The 22,420-nt window shown below is 36.3% G+C and overlaps 2 protein-coding genes and 2 non-coding genes across 4 annotated transcripts; 1 reads left to right on the top strand and 3 right to left on the bottom strand.

Moving 5' to 3' along the window:
- Positions 1–1,910: 1,910 nt before the first annotated feature.
- LOC104602571 (UvrABC system C protein) lies at positions 1,911–3,927 on the bottom strand. The gene is made up of 5 exons (XM_010266300.3): positions 3,790–3,927; positions 3,538–3,632; positions 2,406–2,467; positions 2,239–2,297; positions 1,911–2,149 (listed from the first exon to the last, which is right to left on the bottom strand). Exons 2-5 carry the CDS (start codon positions 3,612–3,614, stop codon positions 2,132–2,134), a joined length of 216 nt encoding a protein of 71 aa, XP_010264602.1. The 5' UTR covers positions 3,615–3,632; positions 3,790–3,927; the 3' UTR covers positions 1,911–2,131.
- On the bottom strand, positions 2,633–2,777 carry LOC148802163 (small nucleolar RNA snoR136). Its single transcript, XR_016083330.1, has one exon. It is a non-coding gene; the product is annotated as a small nucleolar RNA snoR136 (small nucleolar RNA).
- LOC148802162 (small nucleolar RNA SNORD25) lies at positions 2,942–3,023 on the bottom strand. The gene has a single exon (XR_016083201.1). It is a non-coding gene; the product is annotated as a small nucleolar RNA SNORD25 (small nucleolar RNA).
- Positions 3,928–17,588: 13,661 nt separating the features above from the next.
- Positions 17,589–19,998, top strand: LOC104602701 (endoglucanase 12-like). The gene is made up of 6 exons (XM_010266478.2): positions 17,589–17,849; positions 17,986–18,399; positions 18,533–18,619; positions 18,748–18,900; positions 19,124–19,405; positions 19,529–19,998. The coding sequence occupies exons 1-6, from the start codon at positions 17,646–17,648 to the stop codon at positions 19,844–19,846; spliced, it is 1,458 nt and encodes a 485-aa protein (XP_010264780.2). The 5' UTR covers positions 17,589–17,645; the 3' UTR covers positions 19,847–19,998.
- The last annotated feature ends 2,422 nt before the right edge of the window (positions 19,999–22,420 follow it).

Raw genomic sequence — 22,420 nt, 5'->3', positions numbered from 1 at the left:
AGGAGAGTTAGGTGATCTCGTGGACAAATCACTCGCGAGATAGTCAAAATAGGGCCTGTACGCAAGGCCAAGGGCAAGGAAAGATCTGAGGTTCCTGTGGTGGAGCGACCCGTGACGCGATCCTACGCTCAGGCCCATAACACTAATCTATTTAGACAACTAAACTTAGTACTAAATAAAAATTTAGTAAAATTTAAAACAATTTAATAAAAATAAAAAAAAATAATACAATTTGGAATGCCACAATGCTCCTTGGAGTTCAACTTGGTTGAATTGGGTCGAGTTGAGGGTTGACCCAAGTAGGGATGGTAATGGGGCGGGTTCGGGGAGGGTTTTGTAAATTCTAGACCCTGCCCACCTCCCTAAACCTCCCAACTCGTACTTGCCCCAAAATCCGTAGTAGGTTGGATTTTGAGAATGCAAACCCTACCTGCACATGAAAATGCAAAACCCTCCCTAACCCTACCCTCCCCACATTCAAGGGTAGGGGTGAGTTTGATTTAGAACCTATATCTAATTTCCTATTTTTTCTTGTCATACATAAGTAATAAATAAGTAAAATAACACAAATAAACAATAAAAATTCCAATTATTTGATTAAGACATGTAGAAAACACATAAACTACCAACCCAACAATATGCGGGTCAGGGAGGGTTGGGTTTAGCCTAATATCATACCCTATGGGTACTCTATGGGTTGTAGAATCCTAAAAGCCATCCCCACCCCAAAACCCATCCTTCACCTTCAAGCAAAAAAAAAAAAAAAAACCCGCCTTGTTAGGGAGGGTTGGGGTGGATACCACTAGGTAAGGTAGAAATTGCCATCCCTAGACCCAAGCCCAACCTTAAGTCACACAAACCTCGAACTTAGACTTGGCCCAACTCAAGGTTAAGCATCTCGGGTTGGGCTTGGGCTTGTGTGTATTAGACTTTGTAGCATAATTTTCAAGTATAATCGATTGATAGTATGTAAATGTGTATGTCATAAAATATTAGGTGGGCTCAAATTGGACTGACTAGAGCTTAGGCTACCTGAGACCTCAAGGCCCAGCCTTGTGCATGTTGAACTTTGTAACCTAATTTTCAAGTAAAATAGATTGATAATATGTAAATATGTATATCATAAAATATAGGGCGGGCTCAAATTGGACTGATTAGAGCTTCGGCTTCCTGAGGCCTCAACCCAAGCCCAAGGTGAATTTAGGTTTGGCCCAAGCTCAACTTGTAGTTAGAAACTCAAGCACAACCTAATGCAAAATGATTTTTCATTTCAACTGCAAAGGCATCATGATTTGATGATTCAGAATCCAATTTTCATTGTTGATTCCCAATAATTCTTATTACAAGTCTAATTTGAGTGCGTGAGCAAGAACACACAAGCTCTTTTACAGTTTTTACCTTCTATCTGGCTGGCATCATTCACCATGTGATTCAAACTGTATACGATGATAAAAATCAATGGCATGTATCTCACAACTGGACTTTCTTGTACGGGCCGGGCTAGGGCTTGGCTTTTGTCAAAATTCTAATAGGCCAAGCCCAAACCCGAGAAAGTGTAAAGTTGGGCCCAAAGCCCGGGATAACTTCCCATATACTTGCTTGCACGTCTTTTCTTCATTCGAGAAAGATCGTAGTAGCAGTGCCTACTGGTGTTTGAATGTGTCTGTTTGTTTCTAGATACTTGGTACGATTGGTTGAACTTTCACCACTTTGATTTTGCCCGTCAAAACAGAAACAGAATCCAATGAGCTGTTTTGTTTATGTCTTTTTCTGCTTAACATGGCGATTTCATAACAAATGAAAACATATATTATGTTATAGAAGTATAGAACCCCCCCCGCCGCTTTAAAGTTCAAACAACCATTAACAAACCAAGACGTAACAAAACATCTCTGACTCACAACATAACATACAGGAAAAGGAAATATATGCTGGTTTTTATTACTAATAAAATTAATGCATTTAAAGAGCTTGCGTGATGTAACCTTTGTACCCAAAATAGGGAAATTTGTTGTTAATTATCACATTACACGAGAAAGAAAACACAAGTATATATACACTGGGGCACCATTCGGATCAGTAGTTCACAAGGAGACACTGCTGCATGTTAACTCGAATTAGGTATGATTCATCACTGGTTTTTGTTAGACTGTTGAACAACAAAGAAGAACAAGTTAGCAGTAAGCGACTCAGCAAAAACAAAACAAATCAAATTTATATAACAACGAATATCCTCGCCTCGAGATTCTTGGATAAGTCCTGCAACTGCTCTTTAAGTACTTGCCTCTTCTGTGCAGCTACATTGGAACAACAAACACGTCCTCGTTACAATATTACCAAGAATTAAGGCAATTAATATTTAAACGCAATATGGAAAGCATCACAGAACTTGATAAGAAGCATACCCATATTAGAAATGTCCTCTATTCTCTTGGACGTCCTCACTGCAAACCTCTGAAAAGCAGGGCTATGAATAGAGAGAAATGAAACATTATTAATACAGACCAAAATCAGCGAGGTTGAAGAAATGGTAGCAGAGTATAAAAATTAAACCACACGATCACTTGGGAGAAACCATTGGTCTGATAACTTGCACATTTGTGACATTAACAGAGGACTACATGAATAATGAATATATTGTTCCCCAACGTCCAAATGCAGCATAGACGCTACACTGGATAGCGAGAGGAACGTTATTCTGGCTTCACATAAACAGTCGCACTAGAATTTAAGCTATCAAGGAGTCCATTTTGGGTAGATCAAGAAAGTGAAGCTGTGGTTCACATTAAAATGGCTACGTGTGTAGCAAAGAACGAAAACAAAGAAGTGACTCAGACCCTTAAACAAATGTAAGGTTGCGGTCATCACCGCAGCCGGTAAAGGTCTATAGAGTCATCCATTTGGTATTGAATAAGCAAACAAAAATGTAAATAGTAATTATGGAAACTCAGTCCCTTAGATGTTCTTAGAGTTGCGATCATATTCGCAAATCATTACATGTCTGTATACTCGTCATCGTTGCTCAAAAAGTAAAACCTAAAAAACAAATGCCCAAATCAAATTAAAAGCATTGGACTTTCAATTTTAACAATAAATATAAAAAACCAAAATAAAGGATTATTTAGGTGTCCCATTATTCCCCAGAGAAAAAATGCATACAAAGAGGAAAATTATGGTTCAAGAACATCATATCCGTATCGCTTCAAGGGAACGAGTCAAATTGGAATCAAATAATCACAATGACCAGATAATGAAGCAAAACCTAAAACAAATCGATTCGTATACATAATCTTCTCAACTTTCATAAGCTGCAGTACAATTGATGTGACGCAGCAGAAGAAAATAGCACAAACGGAAAAATTGAACCAAATATCGCTTCAAGGGAACGAGTCAATCGAGAACAAATGAATCCCGGCGACCAGATAAAGAAGCTTGAGGAAAGTTATAGACTAAAAGAACAAACGAAAAGATCTAAAAGGAGTCGGATAAAAAAGCAAACGAAGAAAAACGAAGCGTAAAATCTACAAAGTGAACTACCTGTTTGCTAGACCATTGACGATTAACTCATTAGCAACGTAAGAAATCACCCTGTGCATGAAATTTCCACCTGCCATGATCCTTAAATTCCTCTCCTGTGAAGAATGACAAGTATAGAGACTATTCAGATCCAAAACAAAGGTAGAACGAAAGGGAATCGATGACATGTTCGTATAAGAAAAGTTAGAGAGTACAGAAATTCACGGATTCTAAATCAAAGAAACCCTAATTAAGAGAAGACTAGTCAGGTACCAGGAGAGTGCAAAACGCGATTTCAGTTCAGGGAAGAAAAAAACCCTAGAACCCTTGACGCGCTGCGGGTGGCATCCGCTTTTATAGGGAAATGCTAACGAGATCGAACGGTTGGTATGCACATTCCCAATACGAACGCGTTGGATGTTTATCATCAGGTTCGATTCGGGCCATTCGGCTCCGAACCGTGATAGTAGAACTATAGAAGTTTATTACAAGGTAGGGTTTGATTCGAAATGGATCCACTCACGAGGAAGTGGGAGTACGCTTTTGTCGTAGGCTATAGATCGTTTGGTCAAAGATGTAGCGGCTGTAGCCACGATGCTCGGATTTAGGGATGGCAATTTTCCCCTCCCGACGGTACCCGCTTTCCCGACCCGATGACGATTTCTTTAGCGTTGCGGGGACGGGGACAGGGACAGGGATTACTAAATTCAGTTCGGATTTTTTGTCCACACAAACTACTCACATAATATTGCAATAATATATGGAGAATATCTCATCCTTCTACATAGTATTATGCAGGGGGAGATGTTTCCAATTCACGAGGATAGTGTATTGTGGAAAGATGTAGGCAGAGTTCACGTGGATAAGAAATCTGGAGTCTGCTAAATCCCCGGACTGGGGTCAGGGTCGGGGATGAGGGTAGTGTGTTGTGGGTAGATGTGAACAAAGTTCACATGAGTAGAAAATCTGGAATCTACTAAATCCCCAGACTGGGCTAGGGTTGGGGATAGGGAATAAAGTCTCTGCCTCAATCCCAATAGGGAAAATCTATGATAGTATAGAAAGAGTTTTGATCAATCAAAACCCATCCATGAATTTTGATAAATGATACCTTATTCACGATCACGTTTTTTGTTTCAATTTATTGTTTAGTTGTTTTTTGGATATCATATCTTTTCCATATGATAGCTGAACCCATTTAAAATATTGTTTATATTTTAAAATTTTTATTAATTTTAAATAAATTTACTTTTCAAAATATACTGTTAATTAAAAAAATTCGAGGATTTTGATCCCCGCAACAATTGCCCTTGGCATAAGTACATTTGAAATTAAGATTCATGGCTCTAGGAAAGGTTGGTATGGTTAGAAAAATACTTTTTTTAGAAAATGACAATGTATTTTTTGAACCATGCTATCTATTCGGTTGAAAAATTCTTGGGGTCGTGTCCTGAATTCTGAACCATACAATACAATACAGTCGCTACATCTTGTTTTGTTTATGATTAATATTGTAGATACAACACCGTTTTCTCGTGTGGGTTGAAAACGATGTATTTTTTTTTTGTTTGACCATGTTGGTGTCAGGTAGGATGTTTCTTGGAGCAACAACATTTTATGATTGGTATCTGATGGAGGGTGATTTGGCCCAACCTCATAACACGGGGACACGTGGACACAACCTAGCATAAGTGACAACTTAGCATGACAGCTTGGCCATAACTCGGCGTAACGGACTCGCCGAAGCCCGGCCAAACAACTCGGTGGACGTGGCAACTCGCTGAGAAATAATATACGGCTTACTCCGAATTCTCCCTAAGGGAGGAGCACCCCGAGCTCCCTCCAAGCGAGGAGTCCCGAGCTCTTCCCAGTGAGCCCCGAACTCTTCCTTCCTGAGAAGGGAACACCCCGATCTACGGATAAGTATCCCGAAGTGGAAACACTTCGGGTTAGCCCCATTAAGCACTCTTGCCCATACTTGCCTAAGGCTCGCCTCAAGCATAAGCACCTCAGTGCACTCCCAGCACCTCGGCGTAAGGTAGCTCGGCCCAAGGTAACTCGGTGCAAAGTAGCTTGACAACCTACAGGAAAGATCTGTCTAACAATAGTACCTGCCGAATCTGGAGGCTGCGCCCATGTCTCTCGTCAGGCGGCGTCATGTCTGCCTTTTCTGCCAGATGGTGCACGTCTTACAGGTCCGTACCCTGCAACGGCTGCCTGCATCCGCCACCTCGGCTCTGGCAGTAACGGTTGTGGCAGAGGTGGTTACGCCTGATTTGGCAGATCTCCAATATAAAAGGACCCTGACCCCCAAGGAGCAAAGGTACTGAACTTGTGCCTTCTGCACTCTTAGCTCTCTCTTTGCATTCTCTACAGTTCTCTCAGAATTCTAACTTAAGCATCGAAGTGTTCTCACCGGGCAAGCTCCCCGGGAATTATTCACTTTCCTCTTCGTCTCAGGTACCGTCCGTCGCCAGCTAGGAGCCAGGTTTCTGCCAGCTAGGAGTGTCCGGATCGCGTTGCATCAGTATCAATGCTATTATCCAGTGCCACGTCATGTCTCTGTTGGCAGCAACGAGCTGCAGTTCTAGGAAACACCAAATTCGGTGTTGCTCCAAGCCACACCTTCCTGATTTTCAAGGTGTGGCTTGGAGCACCGTTTTTTATGGAAAAACAGTTTCAAACAAACAGGCGTTTCCTGAAGCATCGTTTTTTTCCAACGTGACGTTGATGTGTCGCTGTTTTCTGGAGCAACGGCATCGATGCCAAACATACGCTTAGTATATGTTTGGCATGGATGTTGTAGATACAACACCGTTTTCTTGGTGCTGCTGATGTGTGGGTTGGAAGCACTATTTTTTGAGAAAACGATGTCTTTTTTTTTTGTTTGGAAACGTTGTTTCTAGGTAGGACGTTTCTTGAAGCAACAACACCATCTGTTTGGTACTGGTGCTCCATATCTATTTTCAGCACATCAACAAACTCTAATATGAGAAAACGTCAAATTCAACGTTGCTCCAAACCACACCTTCTCAATTTCCAAGGCGTGGCTTGGAGCACCATTTTTTATAGAAAAACGGTTCCAAATATATTGACATTTCCTGGAGCACCGTTTTTTCCAACGTGGCATTGATGTATCATCGTTTTCTGGAGCAACGACATCAATCCCAAACATACCTACTGAACCAAGCATGTGAATGTTGATTTTGTGTGACTAACATTTATATATACACTAGTGAATGACCCCATATTCAATTTACATTATGGAATCAAAAATGTAAAATTTATATTTATTAATATTTTAAATAATTATTAAAATTTCAAAAAATACTTATTTCAATAAATAGCTTTTCAATAATTATTAGAATATGGATAGTTTTATTTTGCTATGATATATAGAGGGTTAATGATTAATTGAGATTGATAGAATGTAGACAGAAGTGGTTGTAGATAACCAATTTTGCATTTTTTAGGAATGGATCGAAAATGGTGGTAGTGGGTTGTGGGCTTTAGCAACAACTTCTCAGAAAATGCCATGTGTTTAGCTTTTCAGAAAAATGAAAAAGCCATGTGTTTGAATGGTAGGAGGCTATAGCCTAGTAGTGGATTGTGTGCTTTACCAGGAATTTTTCAAAAATTGCCATGTATCTAAATTTAAAAAATCCACGTATCTAAATGATGGGGTTGTAGCCTGAAATTCGCCTCCCATCATAGATTGTTGATCGTATGGTTTTTGAGCAAAGGTTGAAAACACAACAAATTGGCATATTCAATGAAAGGGGGATTGTGATGATTTTGAAACGAAGGATTGCAGGTCCCCATCAGCGAGTTGGCACCTTCTATATTCCTTAAGACCGTAATGCTTGGTATGTTAAAATGCTACAGACTATTTTGTGGGAGAAATGATGAAAGTTTGAATTATTTTGTTCTAGTCCAAGTGTTCAATTATAAACTTGTCTGCCGCTAAAGGATATAGGATACTTTAATAAAAAACCGGAAAATTGAAATAACCTTAGGTTCAGTTTGGAAGGAGTATAAATATAAATATGTAGAGTACAAAACTTTATATTTTGTATTATTTTGTATGTATTTGCACTGTATATATCTGCATATGTACTCATTTCAAACTGATCCTTATGTCCAATCCCATAAGCCACGGCCATGGGAGATCACCATAATGAAGGGCGTTGACCTGGTGGTTGAACGGTTGATCTGTTCGACTTGGATAATGGTTTTGATCGTTTTTTATTTTAATTATTTTTTAATTTTTTATTTTTTAAATAAGAATTGGTCATCCGTTCGAACCGGATGGTCTAGCCATTGACGTAGAAACTAGTGGCCAAAGCGGTTCTAGTTCGGAGGAATTTTTAAAACCTTGAACACAAGATTCCATTGGGAAAAATATGCTATTAGATTTAAATATATTCAAGGAAGAGCAATGACTCTATTAGCATGCCCAAAACCTCTAGGATAAGACTTTAAGGTAAAACAATTTAAAATAAGGGCAAATCTCTTAATGTACCCTTAAGTTTTAAGAAATTGACATACTCTACCGCTATTATTTACATATTGTCTTAAAGTCCCCCCTAAGTTTTCTGACAATTGACTAAATCCTCCTTGTCATTAGCTTTTGTTAATAGAAAAATGGATAAGACTATTTTATCTTTCATTCTTCTTTAAATTCTCAAAATTCTACCCTCTAGATGTTAGAGCTTTCTTTGTGTTCCATCGCTTTATTTTCCTCCGCCAATCCGTTCATCTCTCTCTAGCTAACTTGCTGATTTGATCTCCTCTAGAGTCTAGACTTTTGAAAGAACTAGTTGGACTAAAGCTTGTTCGTGTGTGGAACAGGATACTGGAATTTTTGCAATAGGAGTGAAAGATGATGCTTGGTGGTTCTAAAGCATTACCAAAGGACATAAATCTTTTGTTTCCTTCTTCCTTCAAGAATCCAGAGGAACTGCAGTCAAAGAGAAGAGGAGTCATGGATTCAAATTCCCACTTTCATCATCATCATCATCAGCACACAATGCAGTCACAACAACATCAACAGGCTTGGTCTGTCGAGTCCATTGCTTGTGAATGTTATTGCGGTAGTAGCGGTAATGTTGAATATGGATGCGAGAATTTCCTCCAAACCCTGAAGCAGAGAGCATGTTTGTGAGGTTTATGTCTTTTGCTGGTAGTGGTGATTCTACTCTTCCTGATCCACGGGAAATCGGAGAGAAACCTTTAACATTATCTTCATCCACCAAAGTTGTTAACCATAAAATTTCTCAGTTGGCACCAAGCCACCAACAAAGCATGAAGGCAAGGTTAGGGAACATCTTTTGCACAATTGATTACCTCGGTCAACCTTCCTTTCAACTCTCCAACCTCCACCTACAGGCTGAATTTCAAAGAGATTATATTGTTGTCTTGGTAGTCGCATAGAAACTAAAATGCTAAGTGTGACCATTAAAACATATGCTATTTCTATTTGTTTTCTATCTCAACCTAAAATAGAGACGAATATCAATCAAGTTATATGTCAGTTCTTCTTCTTTACATCATCACGGGTTCAAGCAAAACCATTGATAGATGAACGTAACTTTAGAGGCAACCAAGCCAAAGCCCATTCCAGGCCAAAATCACCTGCAACTCATCACTATGGCCACGTTCCACACACAAATTTCTAAAAGAATTGAAGCCAAACATAAAAAATCTCAGTTTTCTCGGACCCGTGGGTTCCAACTATCATAAGGGGAATCCCACATCCAAAAGACACAACAACCGAGTCTCACCGTAACCAACATGTGTCATCACTATTGAACCCAGATTGGAGTTGGAACCACCATATTCCGGCCCAATTTTTTGATGAACAAATATGCTCTCATATCCTTCAAATTACCCCCGACATAGAGTCAAGCCAAGATAACATTTTGTGGAAACGCAACACCTCCGGAACATACACAGTGAAGTCGGCATTCAGGGTTTTTGAAAACCAGAAATCATCATCCTCTGAAGCACATTTCCCATGGAAAAACCTGTGGAAACTGAACATCCCCTATAGGTGTATAGTATTCATTTGGAAAGTGGTGTGGAATGGCTTCCTAACTCGAAGTAAATGCACAAAATGGCTCCATCCCTCTGAAGCATATTGCCCTTTCTATAGATATCAAAAGGAAACAACCTCACATATACTCTTTACATGCCCTTTCAGAAGAACAGTTTGGTGTGAGGCCCAGGTAGGGCTGAACCCGAATGACATCAAAGAGGAAGAGGAAGTTTATGTTTCCATCATAAAGTAGTGGAAAAAATTAAAAAAGAACTTATCGCCACAAGAGGCTATACATCTTGTAAGGAAGGGTTGTATTATACTATATCTCATATGGAGAGCCAGAAATGACCTCATTTTTTTACCACAAGAATACCACCCAAAAGACATTATTTCTCGAGTGTGGAAGTATCAGTGCTCTCATGACTAATGCTTTGAAAATATAAGGATTATCACCCCAACAGACAAGAGACGGAACACCCTCACCACACTTTGCATTGATGGATTGTGTGACTTACTCTTAGGTCTTGCAGGACGAACTTTCATCATCCAATGCACAGACAGAGGCACAGTCTTCGCTGAAGGAGAACCATGTTGGGCCATCGACAGTTATGATGCGGAACTCCGGGCTCTAATTCAAGGGCTCAAAGCTGTCAGCCAACTCAAGGTATCCAGGATCATGATATATAGTGACTTGTTGCAGTTGATAGATTTTTTGCAAGATAAAAGTCAACCAAAGAAATAGATAGACCGGTTACATTGGACACAATTATCAAAACTTTTATCTACTTTTGAACAATTAGAGTTTGTACATATAAACAGAAACTACAACAAGGCTGCTCATACACTAGCCTATCTGGCATGCAAAGGCTAGGTGAAAATACTCTATAACCAACGTTTATCCACATCTGTAAAGTTCGATTTAACTTAAAAAAAAAACCTTTAGAGGCGACCAAATCTTTTTCCTTTTTTTGTAATACTGGATATGAATTGGGCCTACATTGGAAAAATTGAAGGAAAGGAAAGGCCATTATAGATCAGAAAGGGGGTGGCTATGCTCTCAGCAATCTAAGCAAGTGATTGTAAGTTGCAGAGACCTATGGTGTCGATGAACATACATGTGTCTTTGCTAGTATTCCTTGTGAGATGTCAATGATGTATGATTCAACAACAACGGTTCTTGTGCCAATAAAAGAAGGGTGGAGAGTGGTGACTGGTCTGTAATTGAAGAGGTGATTTTCCTCCCTATAATGTTGAAGTTGAGGACGTGGCACTTTGGCACTCTTGTTTTGAAGGGTAATATTGAATTTTAAAATTAAATTGTTTTTTACATATATGATGTTACATGTGAAGAGATTGCGATGGAATGTTAACAAACGCTAATGGCAGGGGAGCATTTAATCAATTGTTAAAAAACTTAGATTATTTAAGACAATATATAAATAGTAGGGGCAGAGTTAGTCAATTTTCTAAAGTTTAAGGGTATTTTAACAGATTTGCCCTTAATATAACAGTCTTCTTATAAAATTCTCTATTTTCTTTTTTTTTGAAACCATATAAAACTCTACGAGTCTATATATTAAATCAAATAAAGATTTTTGGTCAAATATTAAAATTGCATATTCCCTAGCCCAATGATATCCAAATATCCGATTCCGAATTCGAATTCAATCATATTAAGCATGATCCGAATCCGATCTGTTTGCAATTGGATCAAATATGAATTTATCTGTATCTGATCCAATATAATTTGATTTGATTCGATTTAAATATATACTAGCGGAGGGGGCCCTGCGTTACAAGGGCTCGCTCATAAACTATCAGGCTCGAGTTTGATTCGAATTAGAGACTTCAGCTCGAGCTCGGCTCGAGTCAAAATCTTGGAAGTTCAAGCTCATCTACCTTTGATTGTAGGCTTCTCAAGCAGTCGAAGTGCCGAGCTGAGGTCTCCCTCAATTGCCGAGGTGCCAAATCGAGGTCTCCCTCAACTACTGAAGTGTCGAGCTAAGGTTTCCCTAACAGGCGAGGTGTTGAGCTAAGGTCTCCCTTAGTTGACAAGGTGCCAAGCTGAGGTCTCCCTCAGTTGTCGAGCTGCTGAGCCGAGATCTCTCTTAGTGACCAAGGTGTCGAGCCGAGGTCTCTCTCAGTGGTCAAAGTGTCATCTAGCTCGAGCTCGATTCGAATTAGAGACTTGAGCTTGAGCTCAAAAGTTCGAGCTCGACTCGACTCAAACTTGACTACCTTTGATTGCAGGTCCCCTAGCAGCCGAGATGCCGAGCTGAGGTCTCCCTCAATTGAAGAGAGTGGCATTCTTGTAATTTATAAGGAGGAAGAGAAAAAGATGGTATGAGAGAAAGATGACATTCTTGTAATTTGTAAGAAAAAGAGAGAGAGCGGCAATTTTTGAAAATTGAAAGAAAAAAAGCAAGAGAGAGAGTTGGTAGAGAGTGACATTCTTGTAATTTCTATGAGAAAAAGGCAAAAAATACTGTTAGATTTCATTTTCCTCATCCTGAGGCTTCTTACGTACACATTTCAGCTTAATATATTTATATAAATAAGTTGGTCTTAATGTTATATTTTTCCACTAAATTGTCATATGTTCAGGTTTTATCAAGTAATTTTCAATTCATTCTGTTCATAAAATATATTATTAAAGACATTTTTAGCTAATAATATATAATATTTTGGTCATTTTTAGTCTAATTTATTTGTACTATTTAATATCAATTATAATCCAAATTCGATTTGAATCCGCTAGATATTTGATAGTTATGATCCGATTTGGATTCAAATGTTAACAAATCAAATTCAGATATGCCTATATCCGATTCGATCTGATTCATTTGCAACCTTAATATTCCCACATCCCTACCGCACCTATGATATCCCATGGATAAAGATGTGGGAACAGCTTGTGATCGAGCCCTGCATATTATGCATAAAAAGCTTGTGCCGTTTGATAATTGCTGAAACCACAGAACTGATTGGCTTATTGCTTTGTCTTTTAATTGAAAAAATAATTAACTAACAAAAAAATGGAATATAATAACCAACTTTAGAGCCTCAGTTAGCTCTGATACCACAAACTATGCATAAAAAACTAGTGCCGTTTGATAATTGCTGAAATTGAAGAACTGATTGACTTATTACCTTGTCTTCAGTTGATAAAAATATGGGCGCTGAAACAAAAGAACTGATTGGCTTATTACTTTGCCTTTAGTTGATAAAATAATTAACTGGGGCCAAGCCAGCCTCAGCTCAGATATTAAGGAGTTCATAACCTCCTTAATAATACACGATAAGCAATTAACCGTGTGGGAATGAGATTTGATCACAAGTCTCTGTTACAATTTAAAGATCCTATCCTACACCATCAGTCGGTAATAAAGCAATAACCATTCAGTTAAGCATTATCAAACGATTGTAATTAAAGTGAAAAGCATATCTTCTATCATAAATCATTTGTAGTTTGAAGCTATGTTTTAATTTTATTTGTAGTTTAAAGATTATGAAATCCATTCGTACTACAAAAGCTGATTTATGTGGGCATCCTTTTACCAAGGATTTAAGTGGATTTTAATGAATAGAAACAACTTTGTTTAACTAAAATAAATGCTTTAGTTTATTGAAGTAAAACCAGTTATTCTAACAAATGCAAGTGAAACCGCTTCATTTAATGAAGTGAAACTACTTGATTTAATGGGCATTTGGTAGATAGCTCTCCATGTTTTTTTGAAATTTTTTTTGGCTAAAATATCCCTCTTTTTGAACTTGGTCCTCACTATTGTTAGCATAGAAGTTGTAATTTGAATATTACTTTTTAATGCATTTCATTCCTTTATTAAGTCTCATATTTAAGGCATTAACTTCCATTCTCTCTCATTGAATCCTATGTTTAAGCATTTTTGTCCATCATCATTAAATTCTACTAATTAACTCGATGAACACTGATACTAATAATATAAAAACTATATTTTAAAATCAATCAAAAACAAAACCGTTTTTTAGGTCCTAGATTAATGGTTATATTGTTTGGACCAAACATGTGAACCCAAGATACCATAATTAAATACTAAAAACTTAAAAATAGATAAAATTGCATAAATAAAAAATTAAAAAAATAGGTGCATCTTTAATATTATGTATTTGTCATTATTAAACAAAAACATGTATGATAAATAAGAAGTATTTTTATTGATGATGGAAATGGAATGCAATATCTAAAATTGATCTATAAATGGGACCATTTTTCTCCCTGAGTGGTGGGTCAATGGTTTAACCATTCAGATCAATGGATCAACCCATGACATCATAATAAAATAATATTTTATTCTAAAAACATAAAAATTATAAAAAATACATAAAATATATAAACTAGAGAAGTTTAGACACTTTTCTAACATTATATATTGATTCATATTAAAAAAATAAGTATAATAAATAAGAATTATTTTTATTAACGATGTGATAAAATACAAAATTTAAAACCCAAAGGGTAAAATGTCTAAGTCAAATGGGTCAACCCATGTTGTTAACAAAATTTAAAAAATATAGAAATACAAAAAAAAAACAGTGGAAAATTTGGCAATATCTAATATTATATAGCTATCATATTAAAAAAAAATAAGTGCAATAAATAAAAATTATTTTTATTGATGGTGGAAACGAAATACAAAAAAAAATTGTCTTGAAAAGAAATTTGTTTTCCATTCAAGGAATAGTTCAAAAAATCAAGAGTCTAGGTTAATCCATGATGTCATAATTAAATAATAAAAAAAGAAAAATGGATAGAAATACTAAAAGTTATAAAAAATAGAAAAAGTTTATAGAAAAATTAGGAGACATTGTCCTTGATATTATACAGTTATCGCATTATACAAAAAATAACTATATTTATTCGTAATGAATTGAGTAGAAATTTTAATACTTATATAAAAATAAATCCATTTGTTGTGTTATTTCAAATGGGATAGTTCATGATATTAAGATTAAATAATGAAAGTTTTAAATTAGAGAAAAATATAAAATATTATAGAAGAAATTTGAAAAAATCTAAACATATCTTTGATATTGTTATTGTTATTACAATTAGACCTGTTAATGGGCAAGGTAGCTCAACGGGCTGACCCGGCCCATTATAAGTCAGACTTGGTCATAATAAGTCAGCTTGAGCTTGAGCTTGACTTGATACTATAGATTAAAAGATAAAAATATATTTTATTTAATAATATATATATATATATATAATATTTTTTCTTTGTTCTTCTTTTATTTTTTCTAAGTAATAGTGAGATGTTTATTATTTTTTATTTTTAAAGGTTTTTAACATAAATAAAATACTTTTTATTGAATAAAAAAGAAAAAAATTATGTTTTCAAATTTTTGGCCGGGCTCAAGCTCAAGACCTAGGCCTGGTCAGGCTGGGCTCGGGCTCAGGCCCAAGTATATTCTGTTGATACATATACAAAGCCCAGCCCGGCTTGACCCGACCCATGAACAGGTAATTACAATTATTATCTAAAATTGCCACATGCAACGTGCAATGCACTTGTACATTTAGTCATTTACTAGTTTTGTTCAAAAACATGATCTAAAGTCAAAATACTTTGAAGCCCGAGAACAGAAAGCCTAAAATTGGGGCTTTGTACTTTGGGCGTTTAAAAAAACAAAATCTTGAAGCTTATCGAGAAGCACCCTAAGTTATTTTACTTAAAAGAAAAACAACTATTGAGACCAGAAAATTTAATACTTGCACACAATTGTTGCCCATGATCACTAAGGTAATTTCTATATATTTAAGATATCCACTCTCCATTTCCCTTTAAACTGTGTTTGGTTTGATGGAAAATAAGAGAGAAACAAAAATCAAGGGAAAGTTCTTAAGGAACTTTATAGAACTTCTTAAGAACCTTCCCTCAACTTTCCGTTCCTCTTTTATTTCTATCAAACCAAACATAGTGTTAGGGTGTATTTGGATTGTCAAATTGGAAAATATAAAATCAAACTTATCTTTTTAATATGATGAATACAAAATATTGGAAATGCACCCAAATGTAGTTTTACAAAATTTCTGTTGTTTTTAATACTTCTTTGTGTTTCTATCTTTTTAAAGTTTTTATTATTTAATTATGACATCACGGGTTGACCCATTTGACCTAGATGATTGAAATATGGACCTACCACTTGAATGAAAGAATGGCGAATAGGTTCTAAACACAGCTTTTGTATTTTAAAATTACGATTTAAATAGTATAATTTATTGGTGGAAAACAAAAATAACCCAAGTATATGACTTATTGAGAGAAAATGGTAATTAACAGCTTAAATGTAGGTCTTAATGAGAGGGGATGGAAATTAAACCTTAAATATAAAAAAATAATGAGAGAGAGTAATAAAGTGAACTTAAAATAATAATTTAAATTGCATTTATACCCTCACAATAAAAAGGAACAGTATACAAAAATAAGGATATTTTATTAGTTGAGAAAAGTCCAAAAACTAAACTTCATTTTACACTAACTCACCACCCACATCACACCTTTAAATAATACATAGATATTTCAATTAATATGCATTTTTATTTCTTCCAATTCATGCACTCCAGACACACCTTTAAATAATTTTAATTTAATTACCAGGACACTCTTCATTAATTATCCCTTTCTCTCTACAACCTGAAATGAGGATGAATTCGGTGCAAAAATTGTCTTTGGGCCGGCTTTTTCAAAAACAAACAAATAAATAGATACAAATTATTTAGAAAATCTCTAGTCCAAATTTAAATATACCTCGTGAATACACTAGTTTTCCTTAATCACGATATAATGGAATCTATATATCAATATATGAATAACAATATCCATGCATGTTGGGTAAGAGTGGATTCGAGCTGAGCTGAATAGTACCAGGTTCGAGCTTGGCTTGAGATTGTTCTACAAGGCTCAAGCTCGAGTTTGATTCGAGCCAGAACCTTGAGCTCGAGTAAAAAAATTATAAGGTTGAGCTCGGCTCGGCTCGAGCTTGATTTTGAGAAAAAATATTTCATAAAATAAAATTATATATAAAAATATTTTTTTTTTATTTATAATAATTAATAATTATAATATTTTTATTATATATATTATTTTCTATATATATATATATATTTGAGCCGGCTTGCGAGCCTCATAAGCCGAGCTCTAATATGCTCGAGCTCGAATTCAAGCTTGAACTCGGTTTCAACTGAGCCGAGCCAAACTTTTCATGAACCGAACTCGAACAACTCGTGAAAAGCTCGACTTATTACTGCCCCAAATATTGGAATTCCGATTTAGTCTTTATAAAATCATCATTACAACCCTTACAGTCATACATCGAGAATATCTCAGCATAAATAAAAACATACAAATAAGTTGATGTTCTCAAACTACATGTGAGGACGGTTTTGGGAGGACCAAATCCGAATTATGTATGCTCATTTTCTTAATTGGGTAAAGTGAACCAATATTTCGAATCGTTATTGCATGATCCGGACAGTCGGACCGTTCCGCCTAAAAACCATTCAGACAATCGATTTCATTTTATTTCAAACCCGATCTTTAGCTAAAAAACTGATGAATTGAGTGGTCAAACAATGAACCCGTTAGACCCATTTAACGTTTTTTAGCCTTTCTTATTTTAATTATTATTTTTAATTTATTTTTCAGAACGAGCCATCCGTTGGCCAGAACGATTCCGATTCCGGATCGTTTATTAAAACATTGAAGTGAACTACTGTCTACTGGCCCCATAATTTACTGGTTCACATCCCATTTTTTCGCTGAAATATATTGCTTCATATCAACATCCTTCCTTCGTACAATTAAGATTCATTCTTCATTTGGCCTATATTTTTAAAAGGATGCCTTATTAAGGCTAAAAGCACCGACTTTTGCTAAAAAGTAAAAAACAGAAATAATAAAAATAGCATATCCGACTCATTGATGAAATGTACATAAATGGCCGCACAATTTCGTCTATAAATTGAGTGACCATCTCAACTCTCAAAGCACTGCGCACAGACGAGAAGAACAACCTTCTACGTTTTGTACTTCCGAATTTTTTCCATACAATGTCTGCGTCGACCCAAGCCAGTCTCTTGGGTCTATGGTTTTCTCTCCTACTTTTGTCCCAAGGAGTTGCTTCAGTAGATTATGCATCGGCTCTAACAAAGTCTCTGCTATATTATGAAGCTCAGAGATCCGGAAACTTACCTCCCAACCAGAGAGTGCAATGGCGAGGGAACTCTGGTCTCCAAGATGGAAAGGATGCGGGCGTAAGAAAACTGTTCCTTCGCTTGTAAAATCCATTAAGTGGGGGACCGATTACTTGATACGACTTCATATATATATATATATGAGTAGTACTTGATACGACTTCATTAATAATGTAATTTTGCTTGTGGGTGGCAGATTGATCTCGTCGGAGGGTACTATGACGCCGGGGACAACGTGAAATTCGGGTTTCCGATGGCATTTACAGTGACGATGCTTTCATGGAGCGCAGTGGAGTTTGGGGCTGAGCTCTCGGCAAAGAAAGAGCTCAAACATGCCTTGGATGCCATTAAGTGGGGGACCGATTACTTGATCAAAGCTCACCCACAGCCCGACGTTCTGTATGGCGAAGTTGGGGACGGCAACTCCGATCATGCCTGCTGGATGAGACCAGAAGATATGACCACCCCAAGAACTGCTTATAGGATTGATGACCAACACCCTGGAGCAGACCTCGCTGGAGAAACAGCAGCTGCTCTTGCCGCTGCATCGATAGCTTTCCGCAAAGCCAATCCTCAATATGCTTCTAAACTTCTCACTCATGCAAAGCAGGTTATTATTAAGCCGCTCTAGTTTTGGAGAAAAACGTTTTATTTTTTGGCTTAAAAGAGAAATAATTAATTACTATTTAAAACAAGAAGTTACATTCACATTATTGGTTCAATTCTATTTAAATGTTTTTCAGCTCTTTGTCTTTGCTCGCAATCACCCGGGCGTGTATCAAACCAGCATTCCGGTCGCCGGAGCGTTTTACTCCAGCAGTGGATTTGAGGTAACCTTTTTTGTTTCTGCTGCCATGCATCAGCTTTGACGTATTTTATTAGTTTCTTTGTGATAACAAACATTTTAGTACTGGAAATTAATGAATTGATGTCATTGTTTGGTCTGTGTTGTCAACAGGATGAACTGCTCTGGGCAGCTGCATGGCTCCATCGAAACACAAATGATCATACTTACTTGGATTACCTTGGCAGCTCCGGTAACACAGGCGGCACTAGATCCATGTTTTCTTGGGACGACAAATTTGTGGGAGCCCAGGTTCTAGTCTCAAAGGTATTAATTAACAGTTTAATACACCAACCAAATCTGTTATTGTAAAACCTGTTCAGTCCTGTTCCACCCCACCAAGTTCTGTGAGACCCATTCCGAACCCATCACTACCCGGATTCTGAGATCTAAGCATTAAGTTGGATGGGTCAAAATCAAACCCATTTTGAATAATTAAGAAACCCTGTAAGCCATCGATCTGATTTCGGTTTTATTTCATCAATTATAGCTTGTTCTGGAAGGAAAAGTTCAAAACACAGGGAAGTGGGCAGAATACAGGAGTGAGGCGGAGCAGTTCATCTGCAATTGCGTTCAGAAAGGGAATAACAACGTGCAGAGGAGTCCCGGGGGTCTGTTGTGGTGGCAGCCGTGGAACGACCTTCAATATACCACCTCCGCTATGTTCGTCGCAACCGCCTATTCTGAGTATCTGACGGCCGCCCGTGCCACCATCCAGTGCCAAGGGGGTAGAGTTGGGCCTTCGGATCTAATTTCATTCGTTCGTTCACAGGTATTACTAATCACAAGCAGCTTTAGTTAAAAGTTAAAAGTTAAAAGCTAAAAGAAAAAAAAAAACTCTTTTTCATTGATTTATGGATCGATTCTGATGATCCATTTCAATATGTATGTTCAGGCGAATTACATTCTGGGTTCAAACCCGAAGGGAATGAGTTATATGGTGGGATTCGGGTCAAGCTATCCTCAAATGGTCCATCATAGAGGTGCTTCCATTGTGTCGATCAAGAAGGACAGGACACCGGTGACATGCAAAGGTGGCTACGACATGTGGTTTAACAGAAATGCACCGAATCCGAACGTGTTGGTCGGGGCCATCGTCGGAGGCCCGGATCAGAATGATGCTTACACAGATTCGAGGTCAAACTTCCAGCAAGCAGAGCCTGCAACCGTTAATACAGCACCTTTCGTTGGAGTTTTGGCCAAACTTGCATGAACCTTGTGATTTATTCTTCTTCTTTATACTAAATTGAATGTAATCTCAAAAGGATATAGTTTTGTGACCTTACCTTAAAACTGAAAAGAGTTATTAAATAGATGTGGTAAATTGGTTAATGATAATATTTATATAATAAATATTTTGGTAAATGGTGGTAATGATTTTAAATAAATTAGTTGCATTCTGATTTATCAAAGCACAATGTTGCCCAAGCAAATTTTTTTTTTTATATATATGAAGCAATTAATTAGTATAATTGTTATCCTCGATATATTTGCGCTTAACTGGGTAAATGCACTTACAGCTTAAAATGTAAAGAATATAAATACAGATATATACAAAATAATACAAAATACAAGGTTTTGCACTGTATATATTTATATTTGTACTCCTTCGAAATTGAGCATATGGGAGTAAGCATTTTTTAGGTAAATTCATTTACCCATATTTGATCTTTTGCCTCACCTACTTTCCTCATAAAGTAGTCATTTTTACCATGCATGTTGCAAATGACCACTTATAGGATTATTTTTGTGATTAAAATTTGGTTTCTTTCCCTCCCTAACGGGAAATTAACCCACTTATGAGGTGAATAAGATTTTTCTGTGTAAGTGGCCAAAATAGTTACTCAAAGAAAGTTATCTCTGTGGGTTCCATAAATGTTTTTCACAGAATGTTGGTCAATTTTCCGACCCCAAATTACTTATAAACAATTTTACCAAAAAAATAAAAACTTGTAAACAACCAGTTCCTTAAATAAATAGTACATTGAACACCACATTATTAATTGGAGAGGATAGTGATTTATTATTTATTTATGATTTTGCCATCAAAGTAATTATACATCAGATGTTTTATTTTTGGGGGTAAATTGCTGAAACCTCCTCTGAAATTTTTGGTTCTTGCTAAAACCTCTCGTAAGGTTTTCATAATTGTAATCACCTACCCTGAACTTTCTCTGACATAGTTGCAAGTAGACCCCCTCTGGTAGAATATTCTAAAAAGAGACAATGAAAATGTCTAAAATACCCATGCAATTGCTTTTGACAGAAATATTTACTTTCCAAATTTTTCTTCATATAAATCATTACCCCAAACCCTTCTGATAACTTTTGTGAAATTGATTTATTTTTCAAATTTGCCCATAAAATCAATCACTCAAAGGGCTGCAATTTTAAATTCTCTTTGTTTTTATTGTTCATAAAGCTTGTATTGTTTTTTTGGAAGAAACCAATCTCATAACTTCATGGGTATTTTGGGCATTTTCTTGCCCCTTTTTACAAGATTCTATAAGAGGGGGGGTCTATTTGCAACTGTATCAAAAAGCTTAGGGGAGGTGTTTGCAATTACTAAACTTTAGGAGAGGTTTCAACAATGATTAGAAACTTTAAGGGAGGTTTCATCAAGTTATCCTTTTTTTTAATATGGCCCTAAGGCCACTTTCATTCATCAGCAATGTATTGGTTTACAAGGCTCTCATAAGTGTAAATGTCATGAAGAATGAGATATCGTATCCAATGAGGGATCTCTGTGAACCAAAAATTGAAAGTAGAAGAGTTTAGTTTGGCTAGATGATGAGCATCTTGATTGTAAACATTGTTTTAAAAGGCTTAAGCCTTGAGGTGTGAGGTGTATGCCTTGAGACGAGGCTTAAACCAATAGGATTGTAAACAGATTTTGCCTCAAGGCTTAAACCTCACAACTTTGATGTGAGGCTTAAGCCTTTGTTAAAATGAGACGTAAGCCTCAAGTCTTAAGGCATGAGGCGTAAGCTTGAGGTATAAAAAGGTGTAAGCCTCAAGTATTAATGATTAATTAGTGATTTAATGCAAAAAATATGTATTTTTATAATTTAAAACATATAGAAAAAAACACTTTAATAATAATGGGCCAAATAAAAAAGTACAAATGCATGAAAAACCAATAAAACAAATCAAATTCTATTAGTTATTCATAGTGTTTTAAGAAAGTTCAATGCAAAATGGACTAATCAAGTTCTTAGTTTCTTTTGGATAAATTAAGTGAGATTATTATTATTATTATTACAAGGATCAAATCAACTAAATTGTTTCCTTTCTTTTTAACTATTGGATGGCCATAAATCTAATATCAATTATGTGGATGATTCTTCATATGTTTCCTTTCTTCTAAATTGTTTTTTACATGAAATGTAAATTGTTTATAATTGCTAGTTGATTAGTTATTTTATTTTATGCTTAAATTCCAAAACTTATTGCGTATAAACTTTTAGTTTATGGACATGTGTAACTTCTATCATTTTAATTTGGTATATTATATGTTATTTTTATTTATTTACAAACATTAATTAATTTTTTTCCCTAAACTTTGAGGCTTACGCCTTGTAACTCCTCGAGACTTATGCCTCACAATTTTTGGGCCATTACACCTTTAGCCTTTTAAAACCTTGATTGTAAGATCGTTTGACATGAATAACCAACACTAAGTCAAACTTCCTACAATCAAATACATAAACATGTATGGACTATGTTCTTCTTCTTCCAACTGGAATTGGATAAGTTCCAAACAATCTCCATCGAAAATCGAAAGTAG

This window comes from Nelumbo nucifera, chromosome 2 (assembly GCF_055504915.1).
Source record: "Nelumbo nucifera cultivar China Antique chromosome 2, China Antique-T2T, whole genome shotgun sequence".
Classification (NCBI taxonomy): Eukaryota; Viridiplantae; Streptophyta; class Magnoliopsida; order Proteales; family Nelumbonaceae; genus Nelumbo; species Nelumbo nucifera.
Note: the sequence above shows the minus strand (reverse complement) of the source record. Positions and strands in the feature narration are given on the sequence as shown.

What these genes read in the sequence shown, in the direction of transcription:
- LOC104602571 (XM_010266300.3), bottom strand. Translation starts at nt 3,614, where the DNA reads ATGGCAGGTGGAAATTTCATGCACAGGGTGATTTCTTACGTTGCTAAT. An exon ending in GTCAATGGTCTAGCAAACAG is followed by an intron (nt 2,468 to 3,537) that starts GTAGTTCACTTT and finishes CTCTATTCATAG; the next exon opens with CCCTGCTTTTCAGAGGTTTG. An exon ending in AGAGGACATTTCTAATATGG is followed by an intron (nt 2,298 to 2,405) that starts GTATGCTTCTTA and finishes GTTCCAATGTAG; the next exon opens with CTGCACAGAAGAGGCAAGTA.
- LOC104602701 (XM_010266478.2), top strand. Translation starts at nt 17,646, where the DNA reads ATGTCTGCGTCGACCCAAGCCAGTCTCTTGGGTCTATGGTTTTCTCTC. An exon ending in CCCAGGTTCTAGTCTCAAAG is followed by an intron (nt 18,901 to 19,123) that starts GTATTAATTAAC and finishes CATCAATTATAG; the next exon opens with CTTGTTCTGGAAGGAAAAGT. An exon ending in TTTCATTCGTTCGTTCACAG is followed by an intron (nt 19,406 to 19,528) that starts GTATTACTAATC and finishes ATGTATGTTCAG; the next exon opens with GCGAATTACATTCTGGGTTC.